The sequence below is a fragment of the Pipistrellus hanaki genome (genome assembly GCF_964339955.1).
Source record: "Pipistrellus hanaki genome assembly, chromosome: 8".
Taxonomy (NCBI): domain Eukaryota; kingdom Metazoa; phylum Chordata; class Mammalia; order Chiroptera; family Vespertilionidae; genus Pipistrellus; species Pipistrellus hanaki.
The window spans coordinates 32,741,454-32,762,917 of NC_140510.1; the positions used below are offsets into that span (position 1 = coordinate 32,741,454).

Below are 21,464 nucleotides of genomic sequence, written 5' to 3' on the forward strand. Positions count from 1 at the left end.
ATATGCTAAGGGTCCAACTGTTTGTTTCACCATTCGACCAGTCACTATGATGCACTGACCAATAGGGAGCAGATGCTCCAACCGGTATGCTAGTGTGCTACTGGGGTCCGGCCCATCAGGACTGGTTGGGATGGGCCAGACATGGCCTGGAGGCCTCCCGCAGTCTCTCTCTGGCCTTTAAAATATTCCTTCTAATTAATTTCCTTTCAGTGTGCATAAATTTGTGCACTGGGCTTCTACTTAGAATGTTAGATGCTAAGAAAATTGGATTGTGAAGATTTTTATAGAAAACAAGAACTTTTAAAGAAGTTTCCCAGAAAATAGGAAAGAAAACAGAGTAATATAAAGGATAAATATGACAAAGTGATTATATTTGTTATTCTTTTATTTCATCATAAGGAATAAGGTAAAATATAAGCTGGTAGGAAGAATTAAAAAAAAAAAAACCTAGGTGATATTGAAAAAGAGGAAGGAAGAATTGATGGGTAGATACCTGCAGGTGTTGGAAGAATATTATAGATAAATAAAGTACTCTGTACCGCTTTTTGGTCTATAGTGCAGTTTTGGGCTTATTATTTCATTATATTCTTACCAGAACACTGTGGTAGTGTCTTATTCTATAATTAATGGTTTTGAGTCTCAAAGGAAACAAGTGATGTGGCTAGAAATTGGCGGGGTTGAACATCAAACCCACATCCTCTGACCAGGTCTCCTAGTCCTCTATTCTGAGTTCATGTTCCCAAGGACAGGGTTTAACTTTGGAAAGGAGAGTTGACTCTCTTCCCAAATGGAAAGAAGAAACTAAGGCATTATTGGGTGTTTCAAGGAAGGAATGAAGAAAAAGTCAGGTCAGCTGTTCCTGAACTCAAGAAACGTAGGAAGCAAAAGATTATGGACAAAGAAGATAGTGTTGATATTGGGGCTTGCCAAAGGAGGAATTTTGGGATCAAACCTGGCTTCTTCAGCAAGCATTTGAAGGAGCATTGATGGACCCTATTAAACAACCCTCACATGTCACAGCAATGGTATCTTGCAATTCTAATGAAATAGAGATGAGGAAATTTTCTTCACTGTGCTTTAAGCATTATGTCAGGAGAAATAAACTTTGCACTTTACTCTCCACATTTGTGACTGACAAGTGAGCAAAGTAACATGCTAAATAGTTATTTCTTTACTCTTCTACCAAAGCATAATGTAACTGGCATTGATTACTACCAATTTATTAAAAACAACAACAACAACAACAACAACTATCAAAGTAGAGGATCACCTTCCCTCACAGTAGGTTTTGTGGGTATTTATAATGAGCACTTGATGTGACACTAATTTGCATATTTATAGTTTTCACATTTATCACACTAAACATTATACAGAAAAAAAAGAGATGCTGGTAAGATGATTTTTGGAAGGGAATCATAGTTTTCCCTGGATGGGATTAGGGTTTTCTATGTGCTCCTTAGGGAAAGTATTTATCTGAAGCAAAACTTATAGCTTCCTGTAAAAATATCGATATGGAACAAAATGTAACTAATTAAAAAGTGGAAATGCCTGTCTGTGAAAGGATTGCAGTTGGGGTGAGTATCTCTTAAAGCAGTCCTCTTCTTGTAGGATTATGAGGACTCTTCAACTGTCAAATGCAAACTAATGACTGGACTGTAACATGCTCAGTCTGATACAACTGGCCTGGCCTATGAGCTTCTTAAAGACAGAGGGCCATGTTTGATGATTCTTTCTCTATGCCCCCGAGTCCAGCATGGTGCTTGACACAAAATCAATGGCCTGTATATATTTGCTGAATAGATGCCAGCCAGGGCCAGAGGGAAAATGCTGGAGACGGGAGAGGTCTTTCCCTCTCTTCCAATTTATTGTGGGGTCTTGCCTTTGAAAGGCATTTGACCACTTCCCAAGTGATGCAGGGAATTTTGTTTACAGGAAAATGATAGAGCGGCAGTCAGGTGAGGTGGACAGTTCACAAAGGGACGAACAGAGTAACTGAAGCATAGCTTTCTGAAGTACCATGTTTCTTCCCCTACCCGATCCAAATTCTGTTTTGAAAACCTATTTTTATTGATTTCAGAGAGGAAGGGAGAAGGAGAGATAGAAACATCACTCATTGGTTGGCTGTCTCTTGCATGCTCCACACTAAGGATTGAGCCTGCAACCGGGCGTGTGCCCAGATTGGGAATGGAACCAGGACCTCCTGGCCCATAGGTCAACATTCAACCCCCAAGCCATGCCCTCTGGCATCCATGAGAGAACAGGAGATGTTGTCGCACACTGCAGCTGGGGACAGGTGGTCTACTGACTTTCAAAGGGGACTGTTCTGCTGAAACCGGTTTGGCTCAGTGGATAGAGCATCAGCCTATGGACTGAAATGTTCCAGGTTCAGTTTTAGTCAAGGGCATGTACATTGGTGGCGGGCACATCCCCAAGGAGGGTGTGCAGGAAGCAGATGGTCGATGTTTCTCTCATAGATGTTTCTAGCTCTCTATCCTTCTCCCTTCCTCTCTGTAAAAAATCAATAAAATATATTTTTAAAAGTATATTTTATTAAGTGATATCTCAGTCCACTTCTGGATACACACACACACACACACACACACACACACACACACACACACATATACATATATACACACATATATATACATATATATATATATACACACACATATATATATATACATATATATATATATATAAAGTTAATATATATATAAAGGGGGACTGTTCTGGCATGAATTCTAGGGCAGCATCCCACAACTGTCATGAGCTGCTCTGTGGCCAGAAGCAGCAGATACTGCTGATATCTGACAGGCAGTCAGATAATCAGACAGTGGAGGGAGCCAATGTAAAAGGCAAAATATTACATTTTTACTAGTGGAAAAAAGTTCTTTGTGGTTTTCCTTTTTAAAAAAATTGTTTTTGGTAACATTTGTGACCTTTATAAAATAGGATAACTCCAAATCTGATGGGGTAAAAACACATTGACTGCCTCCTAGTAAGTTTTACGGTGTCATCTCTCATACTTTCTCTTGTTCAGAGAATAGTATTTGCACAATGTACTCCTAATACAACTAAAATAAAGTCAGCTTCCCTGAGAAGAAAAATGTTGATTGAAATTTTGGATGCATGTATCTTTTTGAATTAGTGTTTTGGATTTCTTTGGATAAATATCCAAAAGTGGACTGAGATATGGTTTAATAAGTCATAGATCCTTTCAATCCATTTTTTTCAATAATTGTATCTATACACAATTCTCTCACAGTTGAGGTTTATTTGTAGGCCTAACTGTACAATGAGAAAAGCACAGATTTTAAAACTCTACTTCTGTCTTAGTTAATATTTCCCTTAAGATCCCTGAAAATACTTCCAGTATTTATTACACTTTAAGATTATTGATTATTGAATGATGAAAAAGAGAGACTGTCTTGCATGTTATTCCTTGTGTTCCCTTTTGATAAATTATCTGCTTGAGACAATCTATGCTAATAAAAAAAAGCAATACCTTTTTGTAAATATGAAAAGCTAGACACTAATTTTCTTAAGCAGAACCACCTTATATTACGTAGGATTTTCAATATCCGGTAGACAGCTTGTTCATTTTGTGTCTGCTATATTCATCCATATCATTTAATCAGAAGATGGGAGATTTGCCATAATGCAAATAGGACTCCATTGCTCTGAAATCTAAAGGGGTAGTTGGAACTTTCTACAGTAGCATCAAGTCCTAATAAAATGTGGGATAATGACGACAGGTGGCAATTTTCCCAAAGCTGAGAAATAACACATGGTAAGTCTGAAGATTAGAAATCTCCAAGGTGAAGAAAGTTGTTGAGAGGCTAAAACTGAAGGTGGAATGTGCATTTTGGCATGTGTGTGTTGGAGGCATCTCCACTATGCATTTTAACAGCTGGACGGGTATTTGTATTAGAAAAGAGAGGGAGGTGACATTAAAAAAGACACATATCACATGATCTCACTCCTATGTGGAATCTAATGAACAAAATAAACTGAACGAAATAGCTCCAGAGACATAGAAGCATGGAACAGAATGTAGAATCTTAGAGGGAAGGTAGGGGTGGGTGGGTGTGAAAGAACTTGTGCTAGTGTGCATAGCCCATGGACACAGACAATAGAATAGTGAAGGCCGGGGGGGGGGGGGCAAGAAAGGGCTAAAAGGGGTCCATGGGGGGAAAAAAGGGGGACACACATATGTAATACTTTCAACAATAAAAACACTCCATCTGTGTCCTGCTGGTGCCACTCAGTGGTTAGAGCTTCTTCCCACACACGGAAAGATGGAGGGCTCAATTCCTAGTTCAGCGTTGCAGGTTCAATCCATGACTCCTGTTGGAGCTTGTGCAGGAGGCTACCAATGGATGTGTCTCTCTCACATCTCTCTCTCTCTGACTGTCTCTCCTCTCTCTCTCTCTCTCTCTCTCTCTCTCTCTCTCTCTCTCTCTCTCTCTCTCTCTCTCTCTCTCTCTCTCTCTCTCTTCTTCTCTTCTTTTCACTCTCTCTCTCAAAGAAAAAAGAAGAAGAAAACGAAGACTTCATCTGTGGCCACAACTACCTCCCTATACCTCTGATACACTCTGGTTCATACACATACTGTCTGGGTTGCATTTCCAAATAATTCCTTCACTTCAAGCCATATCCAGTAACAGCACATCTTTCTTTGTTTCTGCTCTATTTTCTTTTCTTCTCTCCCGTCCTTGTTCTCTCCTCACTTCCCAACCTGAAGAGTCACTTGCCAATTCTTTGACAAAAGAGAAAGTGCACTAAGTTTGGAGACATCACTTAAAGGAAATTATTTCAGGATTAATGTGTTAAGTCCTTAAAAAAAATGAGTAGGTATAAAAGGGTTCCTTTTTAATTTGGGGCTTTCAGGAGATCATTTCTAAGTTAAGATGAATAGTATTTTGTAAAAGAAAGTACTTAATGACTAGTTATTTTAGGAGCAAATTAATGTGATAAATGAAATGATATAGATGCAACTCAGAATTGTCTACATTTAATGCCAATTTGAAAATAAAATATTCAAATTACTCTAGTATATGGCTATTTCTTGAAAAACTGTCTTGTGGACAAAAGTTCTTTGTGGTTTTCCTTTTTAAAAAATTGTTTTTGATAACATTTGTGACCTTTCTAAAAGAGGGTAAAACCCATTTATTGCCTCATAATAAGTACAATGTCATCTATTGTAATTTCTCTTATTCGGAGAATGCTATTTGTACCATGTATTTCTAATATAATTAACATAAAGTCAGCTTCCCCCAAATAGGAAAATGATAATTGAAATTTTGGATGCATATATCTTTCTGAATTAGAATTTGGAATTTCTTTGGAAAAATACCCAGAAGTGTCATACTGGGTCATAAAGCAGTTCTAGTTTTTAATTTTTAAAGGAACCTTCATAACGTTTTTTATCTTGGCTGCTTCAATTTGCAGTCCCACCAACAGAGAATGAGGATTTACTTTTCTCCACAGCGTCACCGATGCTTTGTTTGTTGATTTATTGTTGACAACCATTCTGACAGGTGTGAGGTGACACTTCATTGCGTTTTTTAACTTGCATTTCTCTGATGATTAGTGACATTATCTTTCCATGTGTCTATTGGCCATCTGTATGTTGAATTCATGATCTCTGACAACTCAGGTGAGCACTGGAAGGTCCCAGCAGCTTGATGTAAAAATTCATCTTTAGCCAAAACCGGTTTGGCTCAATGGATAGAGCATCGGCTTGGGGACTGAAAGGCCCCGGGTTCGATTCCAGGCAAGGGCATGTACCTTGGTTGTGGGCATATCTCCAGTAGGGGGTGTGCAAGAGGCAGCTGATCGATGACTCTCTCTCATCGATGTTTCTAACTCTCTATCTCTCTCCCTTCCTCTCTGTACAAAATCAATAAAATATATTTTTAAAAAAATTCATCTTTAGATGTGAGGATGATATAAAAATATCACTCCAGTTCTAAAGACCTCTTCAAGTTCACATAAATCTCCCAATTAAACTCTGAAGTGAAAACTAGGCCAAGAGTCAAACAAACAATATAAATAACCCTCTCCGTAATCAAAACAATTATGAGGAATAACTAGCAAGCTTCATGTCAAGAATGAATAGAAATGCCTACAGAAGCCCTTATAACTGCCCCTTTTAAATAATGACTTCCATTCCTTTTGCGTGTGTGTCAACCTGTTAAGGATCATAGTGCCTTCAGGATCTCAATAAAGACTCATTTAGATTTTGTTTCAATTGTTAGAATTAAAGAATTTGTCACGAGTGTACTTGAGTATGTATAAACAAAGTGGAGAGTTGAAGTGCTGACAGGGATTATTTGAAAGAAACGTTGACTATAGAAAGAAATGTTTTGAAAATTAATTCATCAGTATCTTGTTTTAGTTTTTTCTTTGTCAAAACTAAGAAAGAATATCTTTTGTTCCTAATTGCATTTTATGAGACATCTTTTGTGTACACTTTGTGATTTTTCCAGATTTTGCTGTATTAATTGACTAGGTCAATCATTATGTATTACTTTGAAAGCAGTGATTTAATGGTATATGGAAGTTCTGATGCTTTTCATTATCTGTGAATTATACCGATTGCATAAAGTGAATTTAAATTTCACGTGGTGATGAAATTCAGTTTCATAATGTGAAGCAGGTGATGCTTCTTCTTGAAGATATAATAATGTGGTTAGAGAGATAAGACTAATGTGTGAATTAATACACACAATGACATTTCACAAGATGGAAACCTGTATAGAACTAAGCTTCATGGGGTGAGATGGTCTGGAGGCAAATATAAAAATCATGAGTCAGGAAATACTGAGATCAATGAAAGCTAGCATATAGTTAGGAGCTGCTTGCCAGAAGAAATGTTTGTGAGTTGGGCCCAATAGGGAAAACATCATAGGAAGGGAAAGCACATACATTAATTTTTAGTTTTAATTCCCCAAACTGTGTCAAGTTATTACATTCTTCTCTACTCTCTATTTCCTTTGTCATCACTCTGGTTGAAGTCATTATCATCTCTCTCCTAGAATAGATTAATGCAATAACTCCTTAATAAATCTCTCCTATTAGTGCCATTCTGATCCATTCTTCACATAAAGGTTAAGTATTTTTATATGAGTCAGGTTGCCTTCGTCCTCATTAACAACGCTGTGAGGTAGGTTCTTCTAGTCTCACATTCTTACCTCAAACCTGAGGCACAGAAAGCTGTGTTCACCCTACTAAGTGGCGGAGCTAGGATATGGTCTCAGGAACTAGAGCCTACACACTCATAATCCTCATGCTATATGCCTCCGTGGAATATTGCTGTTTTTATTTAGGCTATTTTAAAGCCTTTCTGGCAGAGGTAGTATATGTGTGGGAGGGGGTGAGGGGGTAAAGGCTAGTATAAAAACAAGCAGCTGCATGAATTTGGCACAGCAGCTGTGAAATTAGAAACAATAGTAGCACTTGAACTGAGATTTCAAAGTTGAAGCTTATGAAGTTTATGAACCTTAATTAAAATGTCACTGATGCAGATGCCAAAAAACATGAAAAGAATAATATATGTGAGTTAATTGTCTTCTAACTAGGAGAGGAAAATTAGGAAGATAATCAGATGAGCAATAGGCATTTTATATTTTGATTAATAACTCTCTCCATCATCAAAAGACTGTCATGAAAATATCTGGGAACAAGGACGAGTAACTAGCTTCAGTCCTCTGTGGACGAAAGGACAGTCTGTATTTTGTACATGATCAAATGCACTTGAGACAGATACGATGTACAAATATTAATTTGTTAGAAGCCTAGAAAATAACAATCAGATATGCTCAATGATGCAAAATAATTTGGACATTATTTGTTCATGTGCTAATTTAGACATCATGTGCTCATGCGGAGGAGACACCGTGTTTTATTCAGTGTATACTCTGTTCAGACACTGTAAATTTTAGAGAACAAAATGTGGTATTCTAATTGGAGACCAATTGACTATTTAAAAAAAAACAAACAAACAAACAAAAAAAAATGCCTTACTTTACCTAATCTCCTAGACATTTTTATTATAATTCCAAAAAAGGCTTAAATAAAATATTTCTAAGAAGCAAGAATAACCTGACAATCTGTAGATGTTTGTTCCCCTGAACAACAACAATGATAGTTCAGTGAATATACCGATAACAATTTAGTTCTTCTTAGATGAAGTGTCAGGCACAGTGCTTGATACACAGAATCTCCTTGGGATCTTAGGAAGTGGTTATTATTATTATTATCCGTATTTTCCAATGGGGGAATTAAGACTTAAATAATTTCCACATGTACTAGTATACATAGATACTAAGTGACCATCACTAGAACATTTCTATTTGCTTATTTCCAAACCCAAATTCTAAATGACTAGGTCATACTCTCTCTTCCTCTTTTTCTCCTTTCCTTCGTCTCTTCCATCCTTCCGAAACATTTATTGAAGATACACTGAGGGAAATTATTCTGATAGGCACAGGGGACTTCACTCAGTTTGAATGCTTTTCACTTTAACATTGAACTATATTGTTTTCTGGGAACTGTATCTACCAAGTACATGGTAACTGATATTTGATCAACTAAATGTTTTGTTTTTATATTAACTGAGTATTATCTTGACCATATCACTCTAATTAATGCATTTTGTTTTTATATTAACTGGGTATTGTTGTGAACATATAACTCTAATTAATGCATAATATTATGTATTCCTACCTTGATCTTTTCGTGTTCATGTAAATTTGGGGGAGAGACTCTACCTAGGAAATGCTACATGGATGTTTATCCCCACATTCTGTGTGCACAGATAGCAAGGGAAAAAGTACTCACTTTGTTCCAGGAGTCAGTCGACTATGGCTCACAAGCAAATCACAGGCCAATATTTGCTGAGCTATGGAACAGCTACCTCTACCTCTATTATCTCTCCTAAATGTGTTTAAGAACTGGCTCCATCTGTGAGATTCAAAATCAGTGACAGCTTTTTCCTCTGTCTTGTAAATCAACAACCACTATTGCATTATGCCAATACTTGCACACACTAAATCTCATTGCAAGTTAGGAAGATTACCAAAAATCAGCACTTTCATATATCCTCACCATTGCCTATTAGTAAGAAAAGAAGTGAAACCATTTAAACCTGCTTGTAAAAGATTTTAAACTAGATATTATTCTTTTTGTGTGTGAGCATGTTTAGCAATAGAATCTGTAAATCTACAAATAAGGGTAGGGCCAAGAAATGGCAAAATGCAAATAAAGTATCCTCGCTTACACAAGCAGTGACAATCTGTATTTGCAAAAAGGAAAATTGAGAACCCTAAGGACAGTTGCTAATCACTAATTTATATACAATAGGGCTTACTGTATAGTCTGAGTTTAATGGGGTACAAACTTAAAATAGTTTTACTTTTTTTCTCCAGTCATTGTTTCATGCTCTGAAGAACATTTCTTTCTAATCCCAATGTCATTTGGAACAGATTCTGTAGCTTTCTGGTCACTGTAAGTTATTAAAAATACTAGTAATTTAAAGGTTTGGTTTCAAAAGAAATACGTATCTCACATTCTCTTCTCTCCTGGGGCTCATGCTGATAGAAGTGCCTGGAAGGGTTTTCTGGGATGCCAGTCCCCCAAGGTATGGGATCAAATAGGAGGGCTAGGGGTCCTAACCGATACCATGTGTTATGATAGCTGCCTATTACTGTCTCAGTGTGGTTCCACTTGCTATTTGTGGCCACAAGCCATATGATAATAGGGCCAAAAGTCAGATAATCTAAGAGGGAGTCCACTATGTGTTTATCAAGGGGAAAATTTGTGATTTTCACCATGACACTTTGGAGTAGCTACAGAAATAGGAATCATTTCACAATGAATAAAAGAATGGATAAGAATGCCCTGGCCTGTGTTTATCAGTGGTTAGAGCATTGACCCTGGCATTGAAGGGTCTCAGGTCCAATTCAAAGTCAAGGACATGTACCTGGGTTGCAGTTAGATCCCCAGGCTGGTTGAGGCATATGTAGGAAGCAACCAATCAATGTTTCTCACATCAATGTTTCTGTCTCTCCTTTGTTTCTCTCCTCCTCCTCCCCTCTTTTCCACTCTCTGAAAACAATGGGGGAAAAAATACCCTCAGGTGAAGATTAACAAAAAACAAAACAAAAACAGAAACAAACAAGAAAAATGGAGGATTGGAAACAACCTATATCAATACAAATCTTTTGTTAATTTATAGTGACAGGAAACAGAAAAAATTTTGAATGGAAATTTGAACAGAGGAATGGAGTTTTTGTTGTATTTAGTGATTTTAAAATTTTGTTTATATATTTTTAACCTATTTGAGAGATAAAACTTTTTAGGGGATACTAAGTGAAGATAGATATAATGTAGTAAAGAGGGAAATGATTTGTGTTTCAGGAGAAGATTAAGGGGAGGACCAAACCAGTTAAATCTTTAGGACAGATTTAAGGAATGTGATCTAGACTGTCAAGTACAAATTTGTCTCTGATGGGAGAAGAGTCAACTTCCTCCATTTCAATACTAGGGGAGAATGTAAAGATGTATGTAATTACAAAAAGGTTTATATTGTAGCTTCCATGCTAGAAAGATGAGAAAATTGCCAATTAATTAAATTAATTAAGAATGCGCTATCTTGTCTTTTGAGGGGAATGATAACTTTCATTCGTCTTTTATATTGCTTCATCATTTCAGTGTTTTGGATTGTAACATCTTTTCTGTTAGCATTATACTCTTTAGACAGTTAGAAAATGAGAAAGGATATCTGCTGTATGTAATACAAAACATAGTTGATGAATATAACTTGTTATTTTGCGTCTTTCATTTTCTGGTAAAAGTGAATATCTCATGCCACTGCCTAAGCCCAATAGCAGCGCTCTTCTAAGATGAATATTAATTGAGGGACTAATTGGAAAAAATGTTTTCTTTAAAGATAAGCAAGTCTCCTTGAAATAAGAATGTTAGTTACAATATAAAACCAGGTCATTTCAATTACATATAGCAATCACTATGACTTTATTTATTGGGATAAAAACTATATTACATATGTAATATAGATATGAAGTAAATATCTGAATGTATAGTGTGTATATATATATATATTTCATATCTATATACTACATATCTATATAATATACGTATAATATCTGTCTATATTAAAACACACAAATATAACTTATGATTATACAATGTAGTTGTATAGAAATAAATGTTTATGGGTACTTTACTTAATACATAGCCTCAATTTCACAGTAAGTCTAGGGTAACAAGAAATACATCCCATATGCCTTCCAATTGTTCATAATTTGAAAGGAGTGATGGAGTAAACGACTGCTTACACTACAGTGCAAATATTTCTTCATAAAAACATGTTTAAAATATAAAACACACATCCTATCTAATAAAGAGAGAATATGCTAATTGACCTTCATGCTGTTTCAAAGATGGTGGCTCCCACAGCCAATAAGGAAAGAATATGCTAATTGACTGTCACACCCTCAAATATGGTGGCACCCACACCCACAAGATAGCAGTGCTCAGTACCCTCAGCCCCCCAGCCTCCCAGGGCTGGCCCGAAGCTCAGGCAAGCCTCCAATGGCAGTTGCATAGCCAATGCCCTAGGTACAGGCAAGCTTCAGATGTCAGCTGCCCAGCCTCTTAGGGTAACCGAGACTCAGGTAACCAGGGCTGGCCAAGGCTTGTGCTGCTGGTAGTATAGTGGCAGCAGCAAAGGTGCGATGGGGCATCACCTTTCCCTGATCGCTGGGTTACCTCCTGCCCCTAAGGGCTCCAGGACTGTGAGAGGGGGGCAGGCCAGGCTGAGGGACCACCCCCCTCCAGTGCATGAAGTTTCATGCACCAAGACTCTAGTATTAAATACTAAACAGAAATGTTCTTGGAGATAAGCTTTGAAGGATGCACAAATGCTGTGGCTATATAAAGGAATCCTAGCACATTTTAATAAGACTAATAACATATCCAAAGACAGGAGATATGGACAACTGAGAATTAATGGTCATTTAAAATTCCAGATGGATGCAGAATAATAGACTGGTTTTCCTTCAAATCAAATTTAGTTGCTGAACATGTATCTAATATGTACAAATTAATTCATTCACTGCAAATTTTGGATACCAAATACTATCTGTTAAACAGCAATTAGGTTAACTACTAGAAACTATTATAAAAAATAGGTAGTCTCATAAAGACACATAAAAATAATTGTCTTATTTCTATTATTGTAATGCCACAGTATTTAAATATATTAAGTAATTTCAAACTAGAATCTTTTGCCAAACCTTAGTGTATTAGTTCTACATGTGTTCATCCAATGTTTGCTTGAACCGTATAAGATCTGACGATTTTGCCTCAGCTTCAGCTGTTTCTCAGACAATATCACTGCATTATCTGCAATGACTATTCTACAACAATTGCTATTTCCCCCAGATCTGGCAATGTGGAGGCTCACTGGAGATTGTGACTTGCTCTCATGTGGGTCATGTTTTTCGGAAAGCAACTCCATACACTTTTCCTGGTGGCACCGGTCATGTCATCAACAAGAACAACAGGAGACTGGCAGAAGTGTGGATGGATGAATTTAAAGATTTCTTCTATATCATATCCCCAGGTAAACAATTCTGACAATTTTCATTCTCTGCAGGGGAAGATATAATTTTAAAGATGCTGAATATGTGTTTCATTATTGTTGCTATTCTACCTATTTAAATAAAATGTCATCATAATGTCGCAGAAAGTCGTGTTTGAGAAAGTTGTACTATGAAGTTAATTTTCACCTAAGATGAGAAATACTGTACTGATCTCTGATACTTAAGTATCCTTTTTTTCTTTGTTTCCTTCTTGGCATAAGCATTATATTAGAAAAATGGAGCAAACAGTACACAGAGAGCTCTAAATTTAATTAACATGTATCAGGTCAATATAAGAAAATAATTTATTTTCAAGAAAAGGAAGCCTTTATTTTCTTGTTTCACATATAAAACTGATTGAGTTGGCAAGAAATTTTGATAATGTTTAAGTGGAGATGTTTTCTACTGCCTTATTTTCTTAAATAGCTGACTAGGTTAAATGACCTACAGAAATAAGATAGAAAATTATGCAGATATTATTTTTTATTCTTAAATACTTTTTAATAACAGTAAGTTACTCATCAATAGGTATGTGAGAAAGCTTAATAGGGGCAATAAAATGTTTTCCTAGTTTATTACAGAGAAAAATAGATATGGGAATGGAAGTAAATTTGGGCTATCACTGGATGATGACATGAGTAACTTTATTCTTTTCCTTTTATTTTTCTAAATTTTCTAAATTTTTATTATAAAACCTTATTAATTTTCCACATAAAACATAAAATAATTTTAGTAAACTGTTAAAAAATTGAAAGTCATTACAAAAGGAAAAAGGGCCTTGTGAGAAAATCCCATTTCAGGATTGTGTGACTGTAACCAATTTTATTCTTTATAATTTTCTAGAATTTCTCCAGCCATCATGTTACTAATTATTATTTTTTTAATTACTCTGAGATGTTACTTATTTCTTAAGGGGAAAAAAGAAGCATGAGAAGATGCAAATAAGAAAATGACACAGGTCTCAGAGACATCAAAGCATAAATTAATATAACAGGAATTCTCAAATACAATGATAAAGTTTAATGTTCTGTTTTGATAGTTTCTATGTAGGCCCTATGGTCATGAGTATCATTATAATGAAAACCATAAAAATGACAAAAATCTATGCCCACATCCTCTTTTCAATATTATAATCAACTAGAGGCCCTTACAGCCCCAGCTTCGCCGGGAAGGTTGTTCAGCTGTCTGGTCTAATTAGTATATTACACTTTTATTATTATAGATTATAGATTACATGGCTTAGACAAGCTTGTTTCATTTCTAGTTGACAGACTCTGATTTCTGAAAGTTGATGTGAGGCTGTGAAACTCTTATAGATGTGAAAGGAGTGAGCAGGGTGAACTTTCCTATTAAGATCGAGCATTACTCTATAGAAAAGAAAAAATGAGGAATGCATGTGTAAATGTGTGATTAGGAGAAGGACTTTTTTTCCACACATTTTCAAGGCCTCTTCTGTGTCAAGCAGCTATTGCCAGATACACTATCTCATGCTTAAATGTATTTCCCTTTACAGTGGAAAGCCATTCCAGGTGTCCACAAACTTGAGTTCAGCAAGAGCATGTAAAATTCACAGCAAGGCAGTGGCATTTATACAACCTTTTCATTTTTTTATGATCCTTTTGAATATAAATCATTACTTGTAGAAATATGTAAGTTCAAAATGAATGAGAGATGGAATGAAGAAATATGTGATGTGTGGTTATAGACTCCTTACATTTAGGAATATAAGTAATTGAAATAATTGTAAATATATGTATTAGATTCACTCTTGGTGAATAATTTTTGAAAAAGTGATGCGTAACTCTTTTGTATAATTTCCCATTGAGCAAAAAAGGCAGATAAACAGTGGAGCCATTTCTGAAACTAATAAAATGACAAGCTTTAGAGTTTAAAAGGTGAAAAATAATAAAGCTTGCTGTCTGGAACTAATGACACCTTGTTACTCGATAGGGACTGTGTATTCTGGAACGTGTAGTTTTTACATTACAATAAATACCACTAGGAAAGTTATTGTTCTTATAAAACGGGCTCATTTAAACCCAGAAAGGTATCTTTGGAAAGCAGAGAAAGGGTATTGGGGGAATGTGCTGGAAGTATGTAGGAGTTTCCTGAGAGGCATTTATGCTTATGTATGTCTCAGTCACAGCATTGCCGAGCTTGGAACCTGCCGCTGTAGTGTGAGCAGAGAGAAAAAAAAAAACAAAAAACATGAAACATTAAATTGCTTCTCAGTGGAAAAGGAAGAGTAGTAAGCTTGAAATTGGAGTTGGATGCTTAAAAACAATTCTAGCCCTGGGCAGGTTTCAAATCATCGAAAAACAGATAAAGTGGGTTGCATTGAAGCAGCTAGGAGTCTGTCATATGAATGGTGTCTAGCCATCTAGAGTGGATAACTATTCTCATCATTATCGATGGCTTCTGTTACTCTCACAATAAAATCTCAGATTTCTTTGCTATTGTCCAGAATTGTTGGGTTTCTGTTTTTTATCTCATTGGGTAACAGGTAAGTTTATAAAGAGGGAAGGTCGTATGGGGGAGATTATAGGTACACATACACACACATTCATACTGAGAATGATATACTTTATTATAATAGTCACCAAGGGCCCGGTGCATGAATTCGTGCACCAGTAGGATCCCACAGCCTGGCCTGTAGGATCAGGCCAAAATCAGCTTTCCGACATCCCACAAGGGGTCTTGGACTGCAAGAGGGTGCAGGCCAGACTGAGGGACACCACCGGTGCATGAAGGGGGCCGGGGAGGGACGTGGAAGGTGGGCCAACCAGGGAGGGACTGTGGGAGGGCTCCAGGGTGGGTCTGGCCTGTCTCACTCAGTCCTGATCAGCAGGACCCCGACAGCAAGCTAACCTACCAGTGAGAGTGTCTTCCTTCTGGTGGTCAGTGCATGTCCATGGGTTATGCTTATATGCCTATACTAGTAAGTTATTTAGTTAATCTCTTTCTACCTGCCCCATTTCCCTCTGAGATACATCAGTCTTTTTCCGTGCTTCCATGTGTCTGGATCTACTAGTATTTTGTTTCTCAGTTTATTTTGTTCATTAGATTCCATACATAAGTGAGATCATGTGATACATGTCTTTCTCTGACTGGCTTATTTCACTTAACACAATCATCTCCAGGGTCTTCATGCTGTCTCAGAGGTTAAGAGATCCTTCTTTTTTACAGCTACACAGCATTCCATTGTCTTAACATACCACATCTGGTTAGCCACTGATCTACTGATGGACACTTGGATTGTTTCCAAATCTTTTCTATTGAATGATTGAATGGCCTTAGCATATCATTAGCATATTGTATTTTGTTTGGTTGAATGGAGGACCAGACGACTGGACACTTAGCATATTAGGCTTTTATTATATAGGATAGCACACACATTTTTATGAAGAACTCTAAAAAGTTTATACTGAATTCTGTTTAATTCTCCTGAACCACCTTGATATTCTGACTAAGGAAATTATTCCTTTCTAGAAGCACCACCATGTATCAGTTAGTTTGTCCAACATTCTATACCAGGACTCCTCTGAATCTTATTTTTCACTTATGTAGTTATTAAAGATGTGATTTTTAAGTACTGATCCATTATGAATTGAATTCTGACAACAACATTGCTTCCTTTCAATATGGTCTATAAGATATCCACTTTATTGGTTGGCTTCAGGGACACTTCAGCTCTGTCTGAAACTGGGTGTTCTTTCTTTCTAGAAAGTAGGTTATTCCTTGTAGTTTTGACACCATGGCCAATACATTATTACTCTGTATCATATTGTTTCATTTTTATTATTATCATTTCTATATCCAAGGTACTTCAGATGCATTTCCAGTGCTTAGTACTTTCCTGTTTGTGTATTACTTGGGGGGGGAAAAATAGGCTGAATAAGTCAAAGAATGAATGAATGAATGACAAAATGAATGAATAAATTTTGAAAGGGAGCCACTTTATTGTTATTTTTTAAATTCTCACCTAAGGATATGTTTTTATTCATTTTTAGAGAGAGGAAGGGAGAAAGAGAGAGAGAAATCTATTGGTTGCCTCCTGTACACATGCCAACCAGGGATCAAAACCACAACCTAGTTGTGTGCCCTGATCAGGAATCAAACCTACAACCTTTTGGTGTATGGGATGATGTTCCAACCAACTGAGCCACCTGGTCAGTGCAGGAGACACTTATTTTTTCCTTTCTACTGAATTCTTCATTGGCATCTGGTGTATGTCAGGGAATCTCTTCATAAGACTTTCAGCAAATGAGAAGCCTTTATCCCACCTCTCTGAGCCAATTCCTGGTTAAGGACCAACTCACAAAAGAAAGGTGAAGGGTATTCTTCTTATATCTGGAATATTTTTCCTTTGAGTTTGCCATCAGATAAGACCATTCCATTTGCTTACCCATGCATAATACTTAGGGTTTTATGATTCCACCATAATCAGAGGCATATACAGTAATATAACTTTTCAAAAATGTATCTTTATTATTGAAAATATTACAGATGTCCCTTTTTTGCCCCATTAACCCCCTTCACCCCACACCCTTCCTCTGGCCTTTAACACACTATTGTCTATGTCCATGGGTTATGCTTATATGCCTATACTAGTAAGTTATTTAGTTAATCTCTTTCTACCTGCCCCATTTCCCTCTGAGATACATCAGTCTTTTTCCGTGCTTCCATGTGTCTGGATCTACTAGTATTTTGTTTCTCAGTTTATTTTGTTCATTAGATTCCATACATAAGTGAGATCATGTGATACATGTCTTTCTCTGACTGGCTTATTTCACTTAACACAATCATCTCCAGGGTCTTCATGCTGTCTCAGAGGTTAAGAGATCCTTCTTTTTTACAGCTACACAGCATTCCATTGTCTTAACATACCACATCTGGTTAGCCACTGATCTACTGATGGACACTTGGATTGTTTCCAAATCTTTTCTATTGTATATAGCACTACATCAAAATAAAAAACTTCTGCACTCCAAAAGAAACCACCAACAAAATGAAAAGGGATCCCACTGTATGGGAGAACACGTTTGCCAATGATACATCTGATAAGGGGTTAATTCCCAAAAATATGTACAGAATTTATACATCTTAACAAAAGGAAGACAAACAAATTAAAAAATAAGCAAAGGACCTAAACACTTCTCCAAAGAGGAATACAGATAGCCAAGAGACTTATGAAAAAATGGTCAAAGTTACTCATCATCAGAGAGATGCAAATTAAGTGACAATGAAGTATCATCTCACAACTATCGAATGGCTTCCATCAACAAATTAACAAACAAGTGCTGGCGAGGATGTAGAGAACAGGAAACTCTTGTTACTCTGTTGATGGGAGTGCAGACTAGTGTGGCCACTATGGAATAATAGGATGACATTTCCTCAAAAATTTAAAAATGAACTGCCCTTTGACCAGAGATTCCACTTCTAAGAATATATCTTAAGAATCCCAATACACCAATCAGACAGAACATATGCACCCTACAGTAATGTCATCTTACCTTCCAGAATTAATATAAATCTAACAAGCACAAGTTAGACCTATAATAATGTTTTCTCATAGAGTAGCATAAGACTTCATAAACTTAAAATAAGATTATTTTCCACACATTGATTTTTATTTTTCTCAAGCCCCCCCATTAATTTAAAGTTAAAATGGTATATATAAAAATGTATGTGTGAATTAATTTTATCTGATTTTAAAAGTATATTTATTTACTCTATAGCATAATTGTTTTGGCCTGTACACATGAGTCATTGGCAAAATTGGTAGAATTGGCATTGTCTAATTATGTCTCCTAGATGGTTCTTAGAATAAAGAGTAGACATACTTTGAAGTAGTGCTGAAGAGTATGTGTCCAACACTTGTTTAGTTTGATTTTGGGTTGTCTTTTTAAGAATGCAGATACTACGGCATCATAGCTGTTTTTTGTTTTTTTTAATTTAATAAATCTTTATTGTTCAGATTATTATAATTGTTCCTCTTTTTCCCCCTATAGCTCCCCTCCCCCAGTTTCCCATCCCACCTTCTGCCCTCCCCCCTGACCACTGTCCTAATCCATAAGTGTACACTTTTTGTTCAGTCTCTTCCCGCACCACCCACGCCCCTTTTCCCCGAGAATTGTCAGTCCACTCCCTTTCTATGCCCCTGATTCTGTTATATTCATCAGATTTTTTATTACTGTTCATCAGATTTTTTTCCCCCTTGGTTTTTAGATTCACTTGTTGATAGATACTTATTTGTTGTTCATAATTTTTATATTTATCTTTTTCTTCTTCTTCCTCTTCGCATCATGGGTTTTTAAAGCCCCTTAGGCTTTTAAAAGAGTGAGGTAGATTTTGCCTCTAATTTGGCTGGCTGTTTCAGCTTAAGCCGATCCACTTGTTCTAGCAAATCCTCGGAAATGATGTGATGTGAGAAGACAGCCACTCTTCACAGAACAGTCCAGGCTAAATGGCAACATTCTTCCCCTCTTGGTCACAGGTAAAAAGCTTAGTTTTAGTGTAGTCACACTAACCATATATTTGAAATGCTGGCTGTTCTATAAATGCATATTGATTTTCTTTCTTTGGGGAGGTCGATTTCTAAATGTTTATCAATCAACATGTAGATTAGAAGCAGCTGTTCTTATATAACCTCCCACTTGTGCTCTTGTTTTGAGGGGGAAAAAAGATAATAAAATTTAAAGACTCCCAAAACACATGTTGAAGGATATTTATGTGTAACTAGGAAAGCAGCATATTTTCTTTTGGCAATATTGTAGTGTTTTGATCTGTATTCCAGGTAAATAGAAAGCACATATTTGCAGAAGGATCCTTGAACTTGTTTTGAAGGTTAACTGTCTATTTGTTAGCCTTTTAAAATCTTCGGACAATCTTCTCATTAATGGTGGCCTTTGTTAGCAGCATCTTTGGATCCTTATTAGCATCAAAGGCTTATATTCATTTCTGTCTCTTGAAATTTGTATCTATAAAATACAAATATTTTTCAGCATGTGAATTTTTAAAGCTACAGTATTTAATAACCAACCCTTTGAGTGTAGGGCCTAATTTTTTTTTTTTTTTTACAAGTTATAGAACTGTGCTTTCAAGATGATTTAATAAGCACAGGTTTTGATGTTTCCTGCAAAATATGCGACATGCACATTTTTTAAATAATTCAAGGATATCAGTTTTTGCTTGGGCTAACATGAAATCATCTGAAAAGAGTACAGCACTTCTGAAAAAAAAACTACATTTGTACCTATGAATTTTGAATTTTTATTTTTAACAAATGCTTTTTCAGCAGCACATACCACGGTATCACTGAATGAATACAATATTATGAGGTGAAAATTCTAAATTATTTTGCTGTACTATTTTGTAAAAACACATAATCTTTTTTACCTGTGTGATATCTTGAAATGTTAAATGTTAAAATAAGGGATGTTAGCTATATTCAGCATTGTTGGTGTAATGGATAGACAATTGCTCTTCCTTGCTACTGTCAATCAAACACTTTCGAATTCTTTAATGCATTGTGTCCATTTTTATTGGTATTTATGGATATTTATTTGTATTTTTATATCTGTGATATGTGTCTGCACTCTATAGATGGGGGATATAAACACAAATAAGATGTTGTCTTTGCTTTTAAAGAGTGAACTCTTGGTTTGGGGCTGGGCGGGGGTTGGGGGTAGGCCAGAAGGGGTCAAAGGGGGAAACAGGGAAATATATAATACTTTCAACAAATAAAGCTTCAAAAAATAAAAAAAGTGAACTCTCTAGATCATCACAATTAACTAGTTTAAATGAAAAATAAAATTAAGTGCATAATACATGGGGAGCATGCTGCCAAAATTAAAAGAGATACTTAATGTGAATTACCTACATTTTCCTTGATTCCTACTTCTCAGTCACGAACTCAAAGTCAAATGAGTCTTCAAGTCCTTTCTATTCTGCCTGCTAAGTTCTCTCAAATCCATTCAATTATCCCTATTCTCAGCCTCTTCCTGCATCCAGATAACGTCCTGACTGCTCTGATGGCTCCTCTACCTAAAAACCTGCCCACATTTCACCCACCCCTATGCAGCTGCCCAAGAACCTTCCTAAAGAAAATGTCTGTGATCTCTCACTTACCTAACAACATTTTAATGATTTCACACAAAGTCAAAAGTCTGTGGGACCGGTTCCTTTCCCAGTTTTTCAGCTGCAGCATTTCACACACCAAAGCTCAATCCTGCTGTCTTCTGCTTTTAGGTTTTTGCATATGTGTAAAATAGTATGAGTTAGTAAATGCTGCTACCTCTGCATGAGATACCTTCATATTCCACCTGCATTAATCATTCATGTGTCAAGTTTGGTGTAATTTCCCCAGGAACTCCAATGGCTCCCTGGAGTTCTCCCAATGTAGCATTTACATATATTTAAAGTAGCATTTACACTAATCTATGTGACTAATGTAACTACATGTTATTTATTTATTGGGCTTTTGTTTTTAGAGTTCATTGTGTTCAAACCTGTTTCTCTTTTATTACATATGATGGAGGCAAATACAATATAAATGTCAATCACCATCAATATCCCATTCCCTAAAATTGCTGTATACCATTCACATTCTTCTCTTATGTATTTGTACACATAGATATATACACAAATATAAATAAATAATATTATATAATAGGTACTGTTTAGCTTTCCTTTCTCTTAACTTGTCTTGCAGTGTTGCATATATATAATTCACATAGGTTTGTATAATTCCACTTTGCAGCTAAATAGATTTATAGTGCATAGATGTATCAA

General features: G+C 36.2%; 1 protein-coding gene across 5 annotated transcripts in view; it reads left to right on the plus strand.

Moving 5' to 3' along the window:
• GALNT13 (polypeptide N-acetylgalactosaminyltransferase 13) overlaps nt 1-21,464 on the plus strand; it is a 445,911-nt gene that overhangs the window by 299,948 nt on the left and 124,499 nt on the right. For all 5 annotated transcript variants that reach the window (XM_084892276.1, XM_084892273.1, XM_084892275.1 and 2 more), the window contains exon 9: nt 12,472-12,652. In XM_084892276.1, the coding sequence (XP_084748402.1) occupies nt 12,472-12,652 (181 nt within the window). The remainder of the gene's footprint in view (nt 1-12,471; nt 12,653-21,464) is intronic.